The 15,694-nt window shown below is 39.9% G+C and overlaps 1 protein-coding gene across 2 annotated transcripts in view; it reads left to right on the forward strand.

Annotated features, from left to right (window-relative positions):
• Positions 1–15,694, forward strand: part of EPHA4 (EPH receptor A4) — a 144,408-nt gene that overhangs the window by 115,983 nt on the left and 12,731 nt on the right. For both annotated transcript variants that reach the window (XM_024763269.1, XM_024763270.1), the window contains exons 9-14: positions 2,940–2,998; positions 5,730–5,843; positions 6,101–6,286; positions 10,108–10,169; positions 10,613–10,822; positions 12,703–12,852. In XM_024763269.1, the coding sequence (XP_024619037.1) occupies positions 2,940–2,998; positions 5,730–5,843; positions 6,101–6,286; positions 10,108–10,169; positions 10,613–10,822; positions 12,703–12,852 (781 nt within the window). The remainder of the gene's footprint in view (positions 1–2,939; positions 2,999–5,729; positions 5,844–6,100; positions 6,287–10,107; positions 10,170–10,612; positions 10,823–12,702; positions 12,853–15,694) is intronic.

A 15,694-nucleotide genomic window follows, 5' to 3' on the forward strand; every position in this document is an offset into this window, starting at 1 on the left:
GCGGCTGGGCCCGTGAGCCATGGCCGCTGAGCCTGCGCGTCCGGAGCCTGTGCTCCGCAACGGGAGAGGCCACAACGGTGAGAGACCCGTGTACCGCAAAAAAAACAAAAAAACAAAAAAACATAAAACATTGGCGGGGAGGGAATAAAAATAAAGAGTTTTATAAAAAAAATATACCCCTCCTCTAATTTACTTCCTCCTTCTATGTTCGGAAGCCTGAGGAGGGGATGGGCAGGTCAGCCTTGTAATGGTCCCTGCCATTTTACCTCTCCTCTAGCTTTGCACAGATTTCATGAATATGTTGATGGAAAATGGCACTCCTGGGCTGCTTGAGGCTGCTCCTTTCTTTCGGTATCTACAAGGGTTTTTTGTTTGTTTTTGCGGTACGCGGGCCTCTCACTGTTGTGGCCTCTCCCGTTGCGGAGCACGCGTAGGCTCAGTGGCCATGGCTCACGGGCCCAGCCGCTCCGCGGCATGTGGGATCTTCCCGGACCGGGGCACGAACCCGTGTCCCCGGCATCGGCAGGCGGACTCTCAACCACTGCGCCACCAGGGAAGCCCTCTACAAGGGTTTTTGATGAACTCTCTGACAGTTTAAAGTTGGGACAAAAGCTTCCCTGCTCGATGCATTTTTTCTTCTTTGAAGGAAAGAAATTCAAATCAGTATTCGAGATCTGAAGTGGTTTAAAATATATACTTGTAATTTTAGATAATGCTTTTAGAAGCTCTGATAAGATACAATCTCCCGGGCTGGCAGGACCCTATCACACCCTTGGGACCTAGGCACGCATTTCCCTGACATAAAATGCTATTGTCATAGTCCCTGACCTAACACTCTTATATTTCCTTTAAAAGGAGAGGGGAGGGGGAGTTTTGGAGGGGACTACATCTTTCATACAAATGTTTGGTTTCAGGACGTTTAAACCTGTTTAGCTTCTTTGATGAAGCAATGGAGTTTGAGAGCAGGTGGAATCCAATTTAAGTGGATTTACTGATATAAAATGTACTATGACTTATAATTAACTCACCAGCTATCATCATATAACTTCATCCATGCTGGGAGAGGCATGTGAGGTAGTGAGCTAGATGGGGCAGACACACTCCTCCTGTATTTGCTAGGAGGGTCGTGGGTAAATGACTTGCCCTCCTGCCTCCATGTTCTCATCTGTACAATGGGACTGAACATGTGTCTGTCTGGCTGATTGCTTTCATGGGGTTGTTGAGAAGATGCCATGAAATGTTATATAGCAAGGCTCTTTTAAAAGTTAAATACAAAGCAAAAATGCAAGCTATTATTTGGGACTGAATGACTCGCACTTTGAAGTGAACTCTAGTAACTGAGGTCTCTGTTTACTGAGCTGGTTCCTGCTTTGCAAACAGTTAGGGGAAGAGATAATATATGTGATGAGAGCACTTTGAAAAGTTAAATGCAGTGTAAAAATGCCAAGTATTATTATTTGCAAGGGAATTATACACACAGAGGAACATCTGTAGGCTCTGAGGGTCTGATTGCAGAGCTGGTTCCTGCGTTGCTGACAATTAGGAGAGGAATGTGGGTGAAGGGCTGGGACACGTGACTGTGACTGGGCTGCTCTCTGGTGGCACTGCGTGGCCCTCTCTCTTTTCCATGACCATCCTGCCCTTCTTGACTTGTTCAGAGTGCAGGGGTTCAGGTTATCAGATTCAGACAGGACCACACTGCTGCGACCCCCTGTGGCCACCAGGGACTCTTGTCACCACAGAGCCTGTTTCCTCACATATGAGAGTCTTGACTGACCTCATCTTTAAAGCTCTAAGAAAATTACAAGATGATTATAAAGTGCAATATAAACTTGACATTTTTGACAGAAACATACATGTACATATTTTATTCACTAATATGGTCTCATCTTCCAACTTTACAGAGTTCTAATATGGACTGAGTTGATTTTCCAATTTAACATACATACACATAGACACATATGTATGTGTCTGTGTATAATGAATCAAGGTGACTGATTCAAGAATTATATATATTCAAGCTTTCTTTTTGCCAAGACTTTTTATAACCAAGCCTGATCTCACTCCTATGGGACACTGAGAGCAGAAGGCCAACTGTAGGACCATACACTGTTTTTTGGAGAAGAGAATTAGGCGACAGATGGAAACTTATTTTTTGTTTTGTTTTGTTTTGTTTTTATTTGGTTGCATGGGGTCTTAATTGCGGGATCTTCATTGTGGCACGTGGGGGGTCAGTAGTTGCAGCACGCGGGCTCTAGAGCGCACAGGTTTAGTTGCCCCACAGCATGTGGGATCTTAATTCCCTGACCAGGGATCGAACCCAAGTCCCCTGCATTGGAAGGCAGATTCTTAACCACTGGGCCGCCAGCGAAGTCCCGGATCCTGATTTTTACTGCTGCAAGTTTTCTACAAACTCTGTTTACCTTTTAAATTGTCGTTAATCATTTAGGAATTTGTATGCAGCAGCTGAAGCCAATAACCACAAAACTATTGTTTTAAGAATATCATATAATAGGATAATGAGTTTTTTTGTGGTGAAAGCAACAGGGCTTACTATTACTTATCACATACTGACTACGATTGCCTTTGATGTATGCAGAATTCACCTAGGGAAACTTATTTTAATTCAGAATATGTATGTGGGGAAATTAGCCAGTAAACTTCTAATCTATTTTCAATACAATAAATTTCTCCTGGGGATTTAAAATTATAATTGTATTATAAAATATTTGCTGTATCGCCTCAGTTTAATACTGTGGTTACGAGCAGAGACTCTGGACTCTGCGGTGACAAGTTACCTACCCTGTTATTTCACCTCCCATAAACCTTAGTTTTCTCATCTGTGAAATGTGCATTACATATCTGCCTGACTTATATTATGGTAGTAAAGAACTTGTGGTTTACAGATTTTGAAAATATTGTTTTTTACCTTTTAATAGACGAAGTAAATACAGTAAAGCGAAACAAGAAGCAGACGAAGAGAAACATTTGAACCAAGGTACAGAAAACTGGATTAAAAATAATTTTATTTTTAGAGCATGTCTCGTGTTTTCAGTTTAGAAATGTCTAAATAATATTCACATGGCTATTAATATTATATTCCTTTCATGAAATTATCCAAATAATGTACTTCAGGGTTTCAAACTGAAATAGGTGATTGGTATTTTTTTTTAAGTGAAATTAAAGATGGAAGTTGGGTAATTTCCTTAGATGCTTCTTTTTCCTTATCTTATCCTCCAACCTGAAAAAGTATTGGTCTAGCTGGCTCATTTTTGTAGCTGGGTGGCAAGATTTAGAAGGCCACAATTTTTCTCTTATTATAAGGTAAACATTTTGGAGACAATAGAATAAGAAATTGAACACACCACAGAATATGTGCTGTGGAACTCAGGACTATCAATATTTCTTTAGTGGATTTTCGTTATTTTGATATTCCAAGTGGAGTCAAAGACTAAATTCAAAGAATCGGCTCTGAATGACGAGCAAGATAGAAAACTCTGGAATGGACAGTGGTTGGTGTCTCTCCAGGAGTTCTGTCCACGAGAACTTTCTGAGGTGATGGCAGTGGTCTTCATCTGCACCATCTAATGCATTAGCCAAGGGGCCACAAGCACCACTGAATACTTGAAAAGTAGTGAGAATGAGGAAGTGAATTTTAAATTTTATTTAATTTTAACTGATTTATATCTAAATAACACCACGTGGTTAATAGCTACCTTATTAGCACAGGGAGGTAGAAGGGCTGGAAGAATAATCCTGAGAAAGGTTTTCTTGGCTAGAGCATGTGAAGTGATGAAGGGTCATGGAGTGTCTGATAATTTTCCGTTTGTTCATCTTGTTTCCTTTCTAAAACCACACTTTCTCATTTGCATGTGGTATATATTTTTAAAAACAAAAATGATGCATTTTTTTGAGATGAGGACAAAACTGACAGTCTTGGAAAATCAAAGGGTTTGAGCCAACCGGTATCCTACACCTCTCAGCGCCCCAAAGCCCCAGGAGCTTGAGCAGGGAGAGGCGGGGTGTAAATGCCAGTGGAAAGTTCCCAGTAATCTCTCTTTTTTTTTTTTTCGCATTACACGGGCCTCTCACTGTTGTGGCCTCTCCCGTTGCAGAGCACAGGCTCCAGACGCGCAGGTTCAGCGGCCATGGCTCGCGGGCCCAGCCGCTCCACGGCATGTGGGATCTTCCCAGACCGGGGCATGAACCCGCGTCCCCTGCATTGGCAGGCAGACTCTCAACCACTGCGCCACCAGGGAAGCCCCCCAGTAATCTCTAATGCATCTTGTCCCAGACATCTCTGGCTGCCCCAGAGCTCACATTCCGAATTCAGTTTACCAGTGACTATGGGGTGTGGCCGAATTACCCTTCTTAGTATTTAAACCATTGATTCGCCGAAGCTTCCAGGTGAAATTCAATGTCTTTTCTTACAGCACTTTCTTTCCAAAACAGAATAAAAGTGGAACTCCAATACAGAGTTTGTATTTTCAAATCAAATAACAGATACTATCCCTCTCGTACACTTAACCTAGGTTTAATCTTAGTTTGTTAATTGTTGTCAATTGTTGGTCCAGATATGAGGCAAAAAATGATATCTTGTAACACAGGTCATTTGAGAAAGTTTCTATCATCTTCTCTAAGGGAAGAAAGCTGGAGATGGTGGGTAGGATGTGAGCAACTGATTGGGACAACAATATTTATTTATTTATTTTTAAATTGTGTTTAGCTTTTTGTTGTTGTTGAATTTTATTTTATTTATTTATTTATACAACAAGTTCTTATTAGTTATCCATTTTATACATGTTAGAGTATACATGTCAATCCCAATCTCGTAATTCATCCCACCACCACCACCCCCACTCCCCTCACCACATTTCCCCCTTGGTGTCCATACGTTTGTTCTCTACAACCGTGTCTCAGTTTCTGCCCTGCAAACCGGTTCATCTGTACCATTTTTCTAGGTTCCACCTATATGTGTTAATATGCGATATTTGTTTTTCTCTTTCTGACTTACTTCACTCTGTATGACAGTCTCTAGATTCATCCACGTCTCTAAAATTGACCCATTTTCGTTCCTTTTTATGGCTGAGTAATATTCCATCGTATATATGTACCACATCTTCTTTACCCATTCGTCTGTCGATGGACATTTAGGTTGCTTCCATGACCTGGTTATTGTAAATAGTGCTGCAATGAACACTGGGGTGCATGTGTCTTTTTGAATTATGGTTTTCTCAGGGTATATGCCCAGTAGTGGGATTGCTGGGTCATATGGTAATTCTATTTTTAGTTTTTTAAGGAACCTCCATACTGTTCTCCACAGTGGCTTTATCAATTTACTTTCCCACCAACAGTGCAAGAGGGCTCCCTTTTCTCCACACCCTCTCCAGCATTTGGGACAGCAGTATTTAGATAACACATTCCAAATTTCCTTATATAGACTCTCTTTTCTTCCACGGGATAGGTTGTTTTTAAAATTTCATCCCTGAAGTGTGAAGACATTCCAGGAACTCAGTAGAGCTACAGCCTCTTAAGTAGCAAACAATTTTTGTTTACCCACTAATGAAACCCGGAGCAAGAATTTAAACATTTTCTTATGTCTACGCTAAGCATTTTTCTCATGCTAAGAAAACTTTTTCTGTGCTGAATATTTTTAGACCCAGAGAACTTCAGTGTATCAGTGGTTCCTGAGAAGTGTTCCGCCAACCTTTTGCATGTTTATTACTCAGGTGTTAGAACTTACGTGGATCCCTTTACGTACGAAGATCCCAACCAAGCAGTTCGAGAATTTGCCAAAGAAATTGACGCATCCTGCATTAAGATTGAAAAAGTCATAGGAGTTGGTAAGTGTCTGTGTCTATAAGCCTATTTTCTTTGTGGATATTAAATATATGTATGTGGATTATATAAATGCATTAGAATGTATTGTATGTGCCTGTATATGTAAATATCTGTGTACCTGAAATTTCCTTGATCTACATGAAACACAAGCACAGTGCCTACTGTATAATAAGCACTCAACAAACGTTAGCTATTGGCTGTTATTCCTTCTCCTTGAACGTGTTTCTGGTTCAGAGTCAGTTCTTTTTCTCTCCCAAAGGTGAATTTGGTGAAGTATGCAGTGGGCGTCTCAAAGTGCCTGGCAAAAGAGAAATCTACGTGGCTATCAAGACATTGAAAGCTGGTTATACAGACAAACAGAGGAGGGACTTCCTGAGTGAGGCCAGCATCATGGGACAGTTTGACCACCCAAATATCATTCACTTGGAAGGCGTTGTCACCAAATGTATGTGCGTCGCTCCCTTTACAAAGCCAAGTTAGAAGTTACTGGCAAATTAAACACACATTTTCTTTCCAGGGAAATGACAGATGGAGCAGACCCACTGATTGCTAATAGGAGGAAATCAGTGCAGGACAAGTCATTAATCTTGTAGTCATTTCTAAATGGGTGTATGGTGTAGGCTGATACCCTATTTCCAAGGCAGCTTGTGTGAGATTTTAGCGAAATTAATATTGCAGATTTTTGGTATGCCTTGCCATCTTTCAAATCTTTGCTAGACCAAACTGATTGTCACAGGATAGGCGCAAGCAGATGGTAAGCAAAATAAATTTTAAGTACTTTTCACATAAAACACAACAAAACCTCACCACACCTTATGTTCGAAGCGTGGGTTCCAGGTGCAGGGAGTGCACCTTGGTAATCTATTATTTTGGGGGATTTGCTTGTCTGCTCTGCTTGATTTATGGCAACTGCAGTTGCAGTTCAGCACCTATTTCCAGTAACACCTGGTTGCACCTTCCTTTTTTAGTCCATTAGCATTCGCTCAGCCCGTGAACCACGCTTCAGTTAAAATACGACACAGTTCAAAAGATGCATTTTGCGAAGCAGACCCTGAATACACCTGTAAGACTGGCTAAGACCAACTTGTAAAGCACCATATGGACAGGGCAGCTGAAATGGTTACTATTGAAGGTGGCTCTGTTCCAGAAGCCTTAGTACTTATTATAGTTACTACAAGTCAAGGATCTTGTAAGCCTGGGGCTATGTCTCCAGGACGGCCCAAGTGCCATTTAATTTGATACCAGGTGCCTGGGAAAAGCGTCCTCCATCAACCGGTACAGAGTGGCTGCCTCAGTGGGTGAAATGGAGGTGTAAACGTTAGATGTTAGGTCTGGGGCAAAGGGGGCAGTAAGACGCAAGGGTACACAATCTTTAGGCAGGGAAAATTTGGAAATTACTAAAAAGTGAGAGCAGATATACACTAATTTAGAGGTCCTCAAACTTAAACATGCATCAGAATTCTGGAAAACTCATTAAAACACTTTCCTGGGCCTCATCTTCAGAGGTTTGATTTAGTGAGTGTTTGCCCATGAGTTCACATTTCTGAAGAGCTCAAGGTCAATCAAGCTATAGTCCCTGGAACCACACTTTGAGCACCTTTGGCCTAGTGACCAAAGATTTACACATCATCTACTGCTAGTAAATTATGAGGCCTTGACTAGTTGCTCAAGTTCTCAGTTTCCTCATCTGTAAAATAGAGATAAAAATGGAATGGAATATTTAGCGTGTTTGGCATAATGCTTATTTAGCGAATTAAAAAAAAAACAACTAAGTGTTAACTGGCATTATTATGTCTTAAAAAGTCCATCTTTCCCCATCTTTGGAATCCTTCAAAAAAGGAACCTTGGTGCTAAGGGTATATAATTTTTTACCTAAGGTGAAGTCTATAATTAGCATAGAATAGCTCTATTTGCTTTTTAAGATGAGTTTTACAGACAGGATATTTTTCCTGTGGCCTGTGGAGCTGCCCAGAGCCCTTCACTACTTTAATTAAAAGATAACATTCCCTTTAAATACTTCTGCAGGTCCATTTTCTCAAAAGGAGGCTCTGTTCAGCTTGGGGTGTTTTTCCTGGGGCAGACAGTGATTTTTGTAGCACCTCTGCAGAAGAGGGAAGAAACGGGATCTTTGTGACCTCTAAAACCCGTGGCTATTACAGCTGGAACTGTTACAAACGACTGGATGCATTTGCATAATGCACTTGTCACTGAATTAAAATGGTTTAAAATTTCCACCAGAGGAGCCATCCCCTCCCCCCCACCTTTCCGCTCCCCATTGCCTCCCTGCCTGTTCCAGGAAAGGGTCTATCTCTACCCTGGAGCCCAACGTGGACCCATTTCCTAAGCCCCTCTGTGCTTACGGAGACATTCATCTTTATTTCTCTTGTAGAGCTCATAAATATTCTGACAAATGGATACTTTTCATAAACAAAAAAATGGAGAATAATTGTGAAGATAGTGCCAACAGTCAGACTAGGGAGGTGTGAGGGTGAAAGAGTGGGAGAGTGTGAATTCGTGACTGGACTTCCTTGAGTAACTTTGTAAATGGACAGGGAGACTATAAATTCTTGCCAGTACCCCGCGGATCTTCTCCTTGCTTCCCCACATTTCCAGAGGGATCTTGTGAAATGGAAGTAGGTGTTAATGTACCATCAGGGGAGTCACCCCTTCTCATGAGCTGACAAAGTATCGTTTGATTGAGGCAAGTTAATTAAAACTCATTGAGATGCATTTGTTCTATGTGGTCACAGATGCAGAGGGTAAATGAGTCTGAGGACTAAAGGCTTCCTAATAATATTGATGGAGGATGGAAAGGTGTACTGGGACCACTCCCTCCAGCCAAGGGGAAAAAGATTAGAAGTGGTTTTGACTCATCCTTTGGTCTACACCGAGATTCCTGCTTTTTCTGCCTGCTTTCATTCATCACTTGAAAATTAAATGTTCGTGGTGGCGTTTTCTAATCCAACATTTTTGCCTCGGAAAGATTTCTTAGGCACGGTACCAAATGTTCAATCGAAGAACAAATTGATAAATGGGACTTCACTGAAATTAAAAACGTCTGCTCTTCTAAAATTTTGCCTCTGAAATGAAGACATTTCTCCTTTCCCCACACCAGTACAGAGTCTCATCTGATAGGGGCTCTGGGTGGGAAATGTACTCGTTTAGAATAATTCTGGGGGCTTTCCGGCAGTGGCACAGCCCAGCCCATTTTCCCTGACTGGATGTCTACATCCAAACAGTCCACAAGGACAGCAATGAATGTTTTTGATTTTTCAAACTAACATTTTATTTTCCTCACAGGAACTCTTCTGTTCTCTTGGCTTTACCCCTTGCCTTAGTAAAATATCGAAGATTTACACCCCACTGCCACAAATACCCTTTAGAAAGAAGGAATTTCAGACCTTGAGTGCATTGCCAGAGATTAAGAAACTAAAGAATGATCCTTATTTCCTAAGGTCCTCAGAAAGAAAACCAAAGTGAAATGAAAGTGTTTCCCACTTCTCTCAAACCTTAAAATCATTCTGATTTCTTTGCTTAGAAAAGGGAGAAGGGCACACAAAGGTTCTAGTCCTGAATTAAAATTGCTGCCTAGGATGAAATCACTTATTGACCCTTTTCTGTGATTTTGTTGTTGCTGCTGCTGAGGTTGGCAGCTTAAGGAAGCAATAGACTGAATTTATTTATAGATAGGAAAAGGGAAAAGAAAGGATATAGCCCCTGACCTGAGTGAGACAGGGGGAAAAGCTAAGATGGTACATGCTTGAGCTTTAAGATGAGTCTGGGTAATGAAGTATCCAACATAGCTCCCAGAAGCTTGGGTTCCTCTAAATAGGTAAGAAAAAAAAAAAGTTTCTCTCTGTTCATTGATTCCTTTAGCATTGTACAAGTGGCTCTTCTGGGGACAGAATTAATTAATTATCTTAAAGATTTTTTTCTCCTTTAAACGGGCCATTTATCTTCTTCTCCATTTGCTTGAGAGAGCAAATACCCATCCACGTGCTCCCTGGATACCAGAGGCCACTTTATTAAAGACCTTGTCAACAAGCCGCCCAAAGGGTTAACCTTCCAGATGGAATTTAAACCTACTCGTCCTTTTAATATTTCATTCCTAGCTCCCCACAGCTGAGGCATAAGCTTGGCTTGTTTTAATTAAATTAGATCGCACAAGACAGGTGTCCTGGCAGGAGAATTGCCCACAGCCCATTTTTATCTCATTAACTGCAGTGCTCATCAAGGGTTTTGTGTTTTTCTTTCTGGAAACTCTAGGTAAACCAGTAATGATCATAACAGAGTACATGGAGAATGGCTCCTTGGATGCATTCCTCAGGGTATGTGACTACTTTATATTAAACCCAAGAATGTTGGTATTTAGAACAGACTTCGAGTATTTGTTCTGTTTGGTTGTATTCATGGACTTTTTTCTAATGAGGCAAAGGAAGAAGAGGAGAAATAGAGAATGATGTGATTTTTAAAGGCTCTTCAATAATCCATGTACAAGGAGGGTAGTATTTGATTTATTCTTGTATCGTGGGGCTGTTTGAGCCATAGATTCATTCCAGTTGGATAATTTCCATCTATTACAGGAAGCAAACCCAGCTCCTAGGATATACTCTACTCATGAATTAGTGACTTTGGTCAAAAAGGCCCGGAAATCATATTGAGTTTCACTGCACACCGGATACAGATATCAAAAAAGATCCAAGTAATAAATGCCTGGTGAAAATTAATTGGGCCTAATGCTGAGATTGTACCTTATTTCTTTCGTCCGCAGAAGAATGATGGCAGATTTACGGTCATTCAGCTGGTGGGCATGCTTCGTGGCATTGGGTCCGGGATGAAGTATTTATCTGATATGAGCTACGTGCATCGAGATCTGGCTGCACGGAACATTCTGGTCAATAGCAACTTGGTCTGCAAAGTGTCTGATTTTGGCATGTCCCGAGTGCTAGAGGATGATCCAGAAGCAGCTTATACCACCAGGGTAAGAAAGATTTGTGACCTCTGGGCTTCGACTCTGATGAAACTGTTCGTCTCACTTTGATGTTTTAAACCCTTTGTGATTTTTACAAGTTTCCTCATCCTTCAGAGCCCCTTCATAGCCATGCATCCATTTTTAAACCATGTTTCCAAGAGGGATTTTGAAGCAGCCTCTAGATGTGTGACCACTTTACAAAGCCACAAGTTAGAGCATCACTTATTGTATTTTTTCACACTTAATCTACCTTCCTTCCTTCCTTTCTTCTTGTTTGTTTTAGATTTTCTACTTGGTTGCTTTTTATTATTTTTAAAAAATCTTATTTTAAACAGGACAGAACAATATTTCTAGTCGGCTGCCTACCGAACCTGAGAATGTATATACAGGACTTATAAAACATTTACACTACGCAAGGTTTCCCAGTATCTAATGGCCTGCGTTTTACTACTGGTAGATAAGCCAGGATTAAGGCACAGTTAAGAGTTATCAGTATACAGTTAATGGCTATGCTATCTTAGCCGGACAATCTGAATATACGATACTAATGGAATAACCACAGAATCATAAAAGTTATTGGCCATTAGGGCCGACACTGTTAAAATCAACATGAAGCAGACCAGCCATTTTCTTCTTTTAATGCTCACCATTTTGCACCTACAATGGTAAGCATTGGGGTGTTTTGGTATAGTTCGTTGGGTGTGTGTGTGTGTGTATGTGTGTGTGTGTTTTCTGGTAGTGTTCAGTTTCTTTGGCTGTAGTTTTGATTCTTACACATATCCTCTTCTGAATTCAAAGTCCATTCATTCAGGAGAGAATACATCCTTGTCCACGCCAAAGACTTTTTATTTTTCCCCAGTAGTTGGAGAAAGGAAAGTAAAAGGAAGCTTCTAGAATGATACATTTGTATAGCCAAAATATTTAAGGAAGGCAGGCAGAAGGCAGCACAAGTGTCTTGCTGTATGGAACAAGCATAAATGTAATACAGTGTATTTTCAGAGTGAACTGCAGTGAACCAATGCAATTTGCAGTACAATTTACTGCCCTGTTTAGTAGCTCTAATAAAGCAAACTTTTAAATGATGTCCTCTTGAACACCTTAAGGGTCTGAATTGAAGTAGAATTAATTTCCCCAGATGGAACCCTAAGAAATTTGAAACTCCATTAAAAATACCTTGCACATAAGCAAATCAAACAAGAGACATTTGAGACCTTTAAACTTTTCTTGGGTAATATTCAATTGCTTTACCATTTTTGCAGGGTTTTTTTAGAAAAGTAAATAATAATCAAAATCTGGCCCTCCTGCCATTAAAGTTAATAATGGCTCTAGCATCTGGTATTATTTGACTTCCTCTAAGAGCCTGTTTAGCGTATTATCTTCTAGCTACGTTGGTCATGTTTCTCGTGCTCTATAGGAGTTGGATGACAGTGGGATGGATAGAAATGTTCATATTTAACTTTTTGAGGTCATGATTTTCAAAGCAGTATTAAGTATTGCCTTTGTGCTGCTGGGTGAGAGAATCTGACAAGAAGTCAAGATTACTGTCAGCTGCACATCCATTGATATATACCACGGATAACGTGTATTTTGTAAAACCTAAAATGTCCTTTCTTCTACAGTATTGCCTTAAGTAGAGCTCAGATAATAGGTAGGCTTTTTAAAAAAATAATTAAATATATTAGTTGCTTACTTCCCTGTGACTAAAGAAAACATATGAGAACTGTCTCAACCTGGAAGATTTTAGTTAGAATAAACAAATATCCTGTTATTGTTTGGACAGCTATCTCAGGAATACTGTTGCCCTGCTTAGCAAACAGTAACAACATTCAGAAACTAAAATGGCACATCAGTGTACTTGGGGGGATAACCTAGAGCTCGGATGTTCACAGGGTGGCAAGATTCCTATCCGGTGGACTGCACCAGAAGCAATTGCCTATCGTAAATTCACATCAGCAAGTGATGTATGGAGCTACGGGATCGTCATGTGGGAAGTGATGTCGTATGGAGAGAGACCCTATTGGGACATGTCCAATCAAGATGTGAGTCTTTATGTTCTGAAATATATGTCTTTGCATTAATGTATGATGGAGTAAGTGTTGAGCTTGAAATGATACATTAAACTTAGAATTCTTAATACAGATGTGTCTAGTAATCTAGCTAAAACTTATAGTCCTGGATTTCCAGGACCAAAATTACAAAGCCTTAATGGTATATAATATGGGAGATAGATAGATAGATAGATAGGTGCATAGCTTGATCGATTAGTGATATGGAACAGTACTTTTACTTTGTTAACTTTCAAACCCATACTGAAATAAAATTAAACCTTGAATTTTAAGAAAATGCAAGGATATCTGAAAAACACGAATTTCACATGAGATGAAACTGACATGAAAGATTTATTGGAAGACAATTAGTGAATATTTTAAAGCTGGCAAAATTGTAATTAGAGCTTGCCCCTTGAGGACTCTAAAATAAAGCTTCACTAAATGACCCTTTGTAAATTATACACATCCCTTTAAATGTACCATCTGGACTACTTTGTAAGGGAGTATCCACAATGCCTCCAATTTTAGAAAAGCATTCAATAATGACACTAATAAGATTCCAGAGTAATAGAATTTAATTACAAACATCTCCAGTGAGAAAGGAAAAAAACAAACCTAGACCAACGGGGATCTTCCTAGAACACTTATTAGCTAATTCTGGGAAGGTGTTAGTTAGTTCTAGAAGGGTTGGAAATCAGAACAACATGAAATGGCCATTTCTTGAACTTCCCTAATTTTTTTATATGAGAGGTAAAATATTATCATAGAGTGTGTTTACGAATGTGTGGTATTCAATTTATCAATAAAAATTGTATTTTAAAAGAAGGTTTTTTTAAAAAATGTTCTCTGATGTGGAATGTTACCTGCTCATCTGGCTTATCCCGAAACAACAGGATGTTGCCAAACCTTGACAATTAAGTGAAAAACCAGGTGCACTCAAGAAATAGGATGTTGCCTTATCCGTAGAAGATTGTTTAGAGCAATACAGAAGCTAATGCATTCTGTGTCCAGTGGGGCAAAAAGAATTCTCTAACCAGAATAAGAGGAACAGTAGTGTTGACACTGTAGCGTCTATAAATTATAAAGGAAGGTTCATAGCAAATAGCAAGAAAGACAGCAGCTAGCATAACTGATAGGTAATTACAGGCTGGAGACAGACTATGGGAGTGAACAGTGTGTAATCTATTGTTTGATGTGACTATGCAGACACCATCAGGTGCCTTTCTTGTATGGTAACGTTTGGTTTTGAGTTAGAGACATTCAGAGGCACAAAGACCAACAACCTAGAAGAAGGAGTAGCGCCTGTATTTACTTATTCGATTATTGGATATTTAAGCTTTTCTTTATTTCAGTTGAGAGCGGTCCCAAATGCTCATAAGAGCAGAATATCTAAAGATGTTGTCAGTTTTCCCACTCTAAATATTTTCAGACCTATAGCTTTGACAGCTTCTATATTATATTAAAATAATTTTGTTGGTTTAAACTTTCAGTTGTCTGCCTTTATCCATGAAAAAGCATCTCAAGCCAATTCTCTCCCACAAATAATATTGATCTATCATTCACGTGTCCTTGTCTCTGCGTTGGAGTCTGTATATAGAACAGGAATCTACAGGAAATGTAACCGGAGAATTACTTTCATGGGTAGAATTCATTTGGCATATGGTGAATGGAGTCAAAGTAACTGTTAAGAAGATGTCAAATTTATCAAGTTTTTTGTTTGTTTTAATCCTGGCCTCCCCCCCGCCCCCCACAAAACATTCAGCAGTAAACTGAGAAAATATGCTTTGTTAACCCACAAGCCATCTTCCAAGCTGGCAGTGGATCGGGAGCTAATGAAAGAATACTAAGAAGTCTGAGGGTTTGTCACAAATTGTGTTAACCTGGCATCAGCCCAATGTTGCTTGCATTCTCATCAATTCGACGTAAAAAGTTTTCATCAAGTCCAGAGTCAACACCATGCACCTGGAAAGAGAAAAGAAAGTCAGAGGATCAAACTGACCTAATGTCATTGCCAGAAATAAATAGAATCACGTTCAGTTAGATAGCATATAGAAGTCTACTTTAGAAGGAGAAGTAAATTAATACTAATACAGTAGGAGGCTGGCAAAAAATACATGGGAGAAAAGGGTTCAGAGGGCTTAATAAATCACAAGATGATTGTTAAACTGAAACGGTATCCTGGTTAAAAGAACCACAGTTATACTGGTACGTATAAACTGGACCCAACTGAACTGATTATTTTCTCTTGAAGGCCGGTCATTGAGCAGTAATAGACCCGCCTCAGGGGGACTCTGTCATGATCACTGAGATGGCTGCAGCCAGTGGTGGTCTCACTAGGAGCTGTCATTTTAGTAGGGGGAGAAAAAGGACGGATTTAAAGCAATTAAAACTTTTAAAAATCCCCAAAGAAAATCCCCTCCAGAATCTCATAGGATACCCGTAAACCCAGCTTATGAGTAGCCAAGAAATTAAGAAGTAATTCTGCTTTTTAAATTTGGCATGAGTCGTATCATATTGTGTTATTGGAATTCACACCCTGAAGAAGGGGGATTTAGAGAAAAGCCAATAAGAAATGCTGTAATACCTGTGAAGATAGATTAGAAAAATTAGAATTAGAAGAAAGCCCGTGGAATGATTTATGGCTTATTAGGCAGGAGGCCCGCTCTGGGCGGGAGGCAATTATCACCTATCATTATCACTTCTTTCCTTAGATGTGCAAGGGTCCTCTTTAAAATATAAATGCCCCAAGGAAGGTTTTTGTTAATTATTTAAAAATTTTTAAATCTAGTTTTGAGCGCCTTTAACAGGGTCAGTTGACAGCCAGCTGAGACCA

Source organism: Neophocaena asiaeorientalis, unplaced genomic scaffold, assembly GCF_003031525.2.
Source record: "Neophocaena asiaeorientalis asiaeorientalis breed wild unplaced genomic scaffold, Neophocaena_asiaeorientalis_V1.1 scaffold86, whole genome shotgun sequence".
NCBI lineage: Eukaryota > Metazoa > Chordata > Mammalia > Artiodactyla > Phocoenidae > Neophocaena > Neophocaena asiaeorientalis.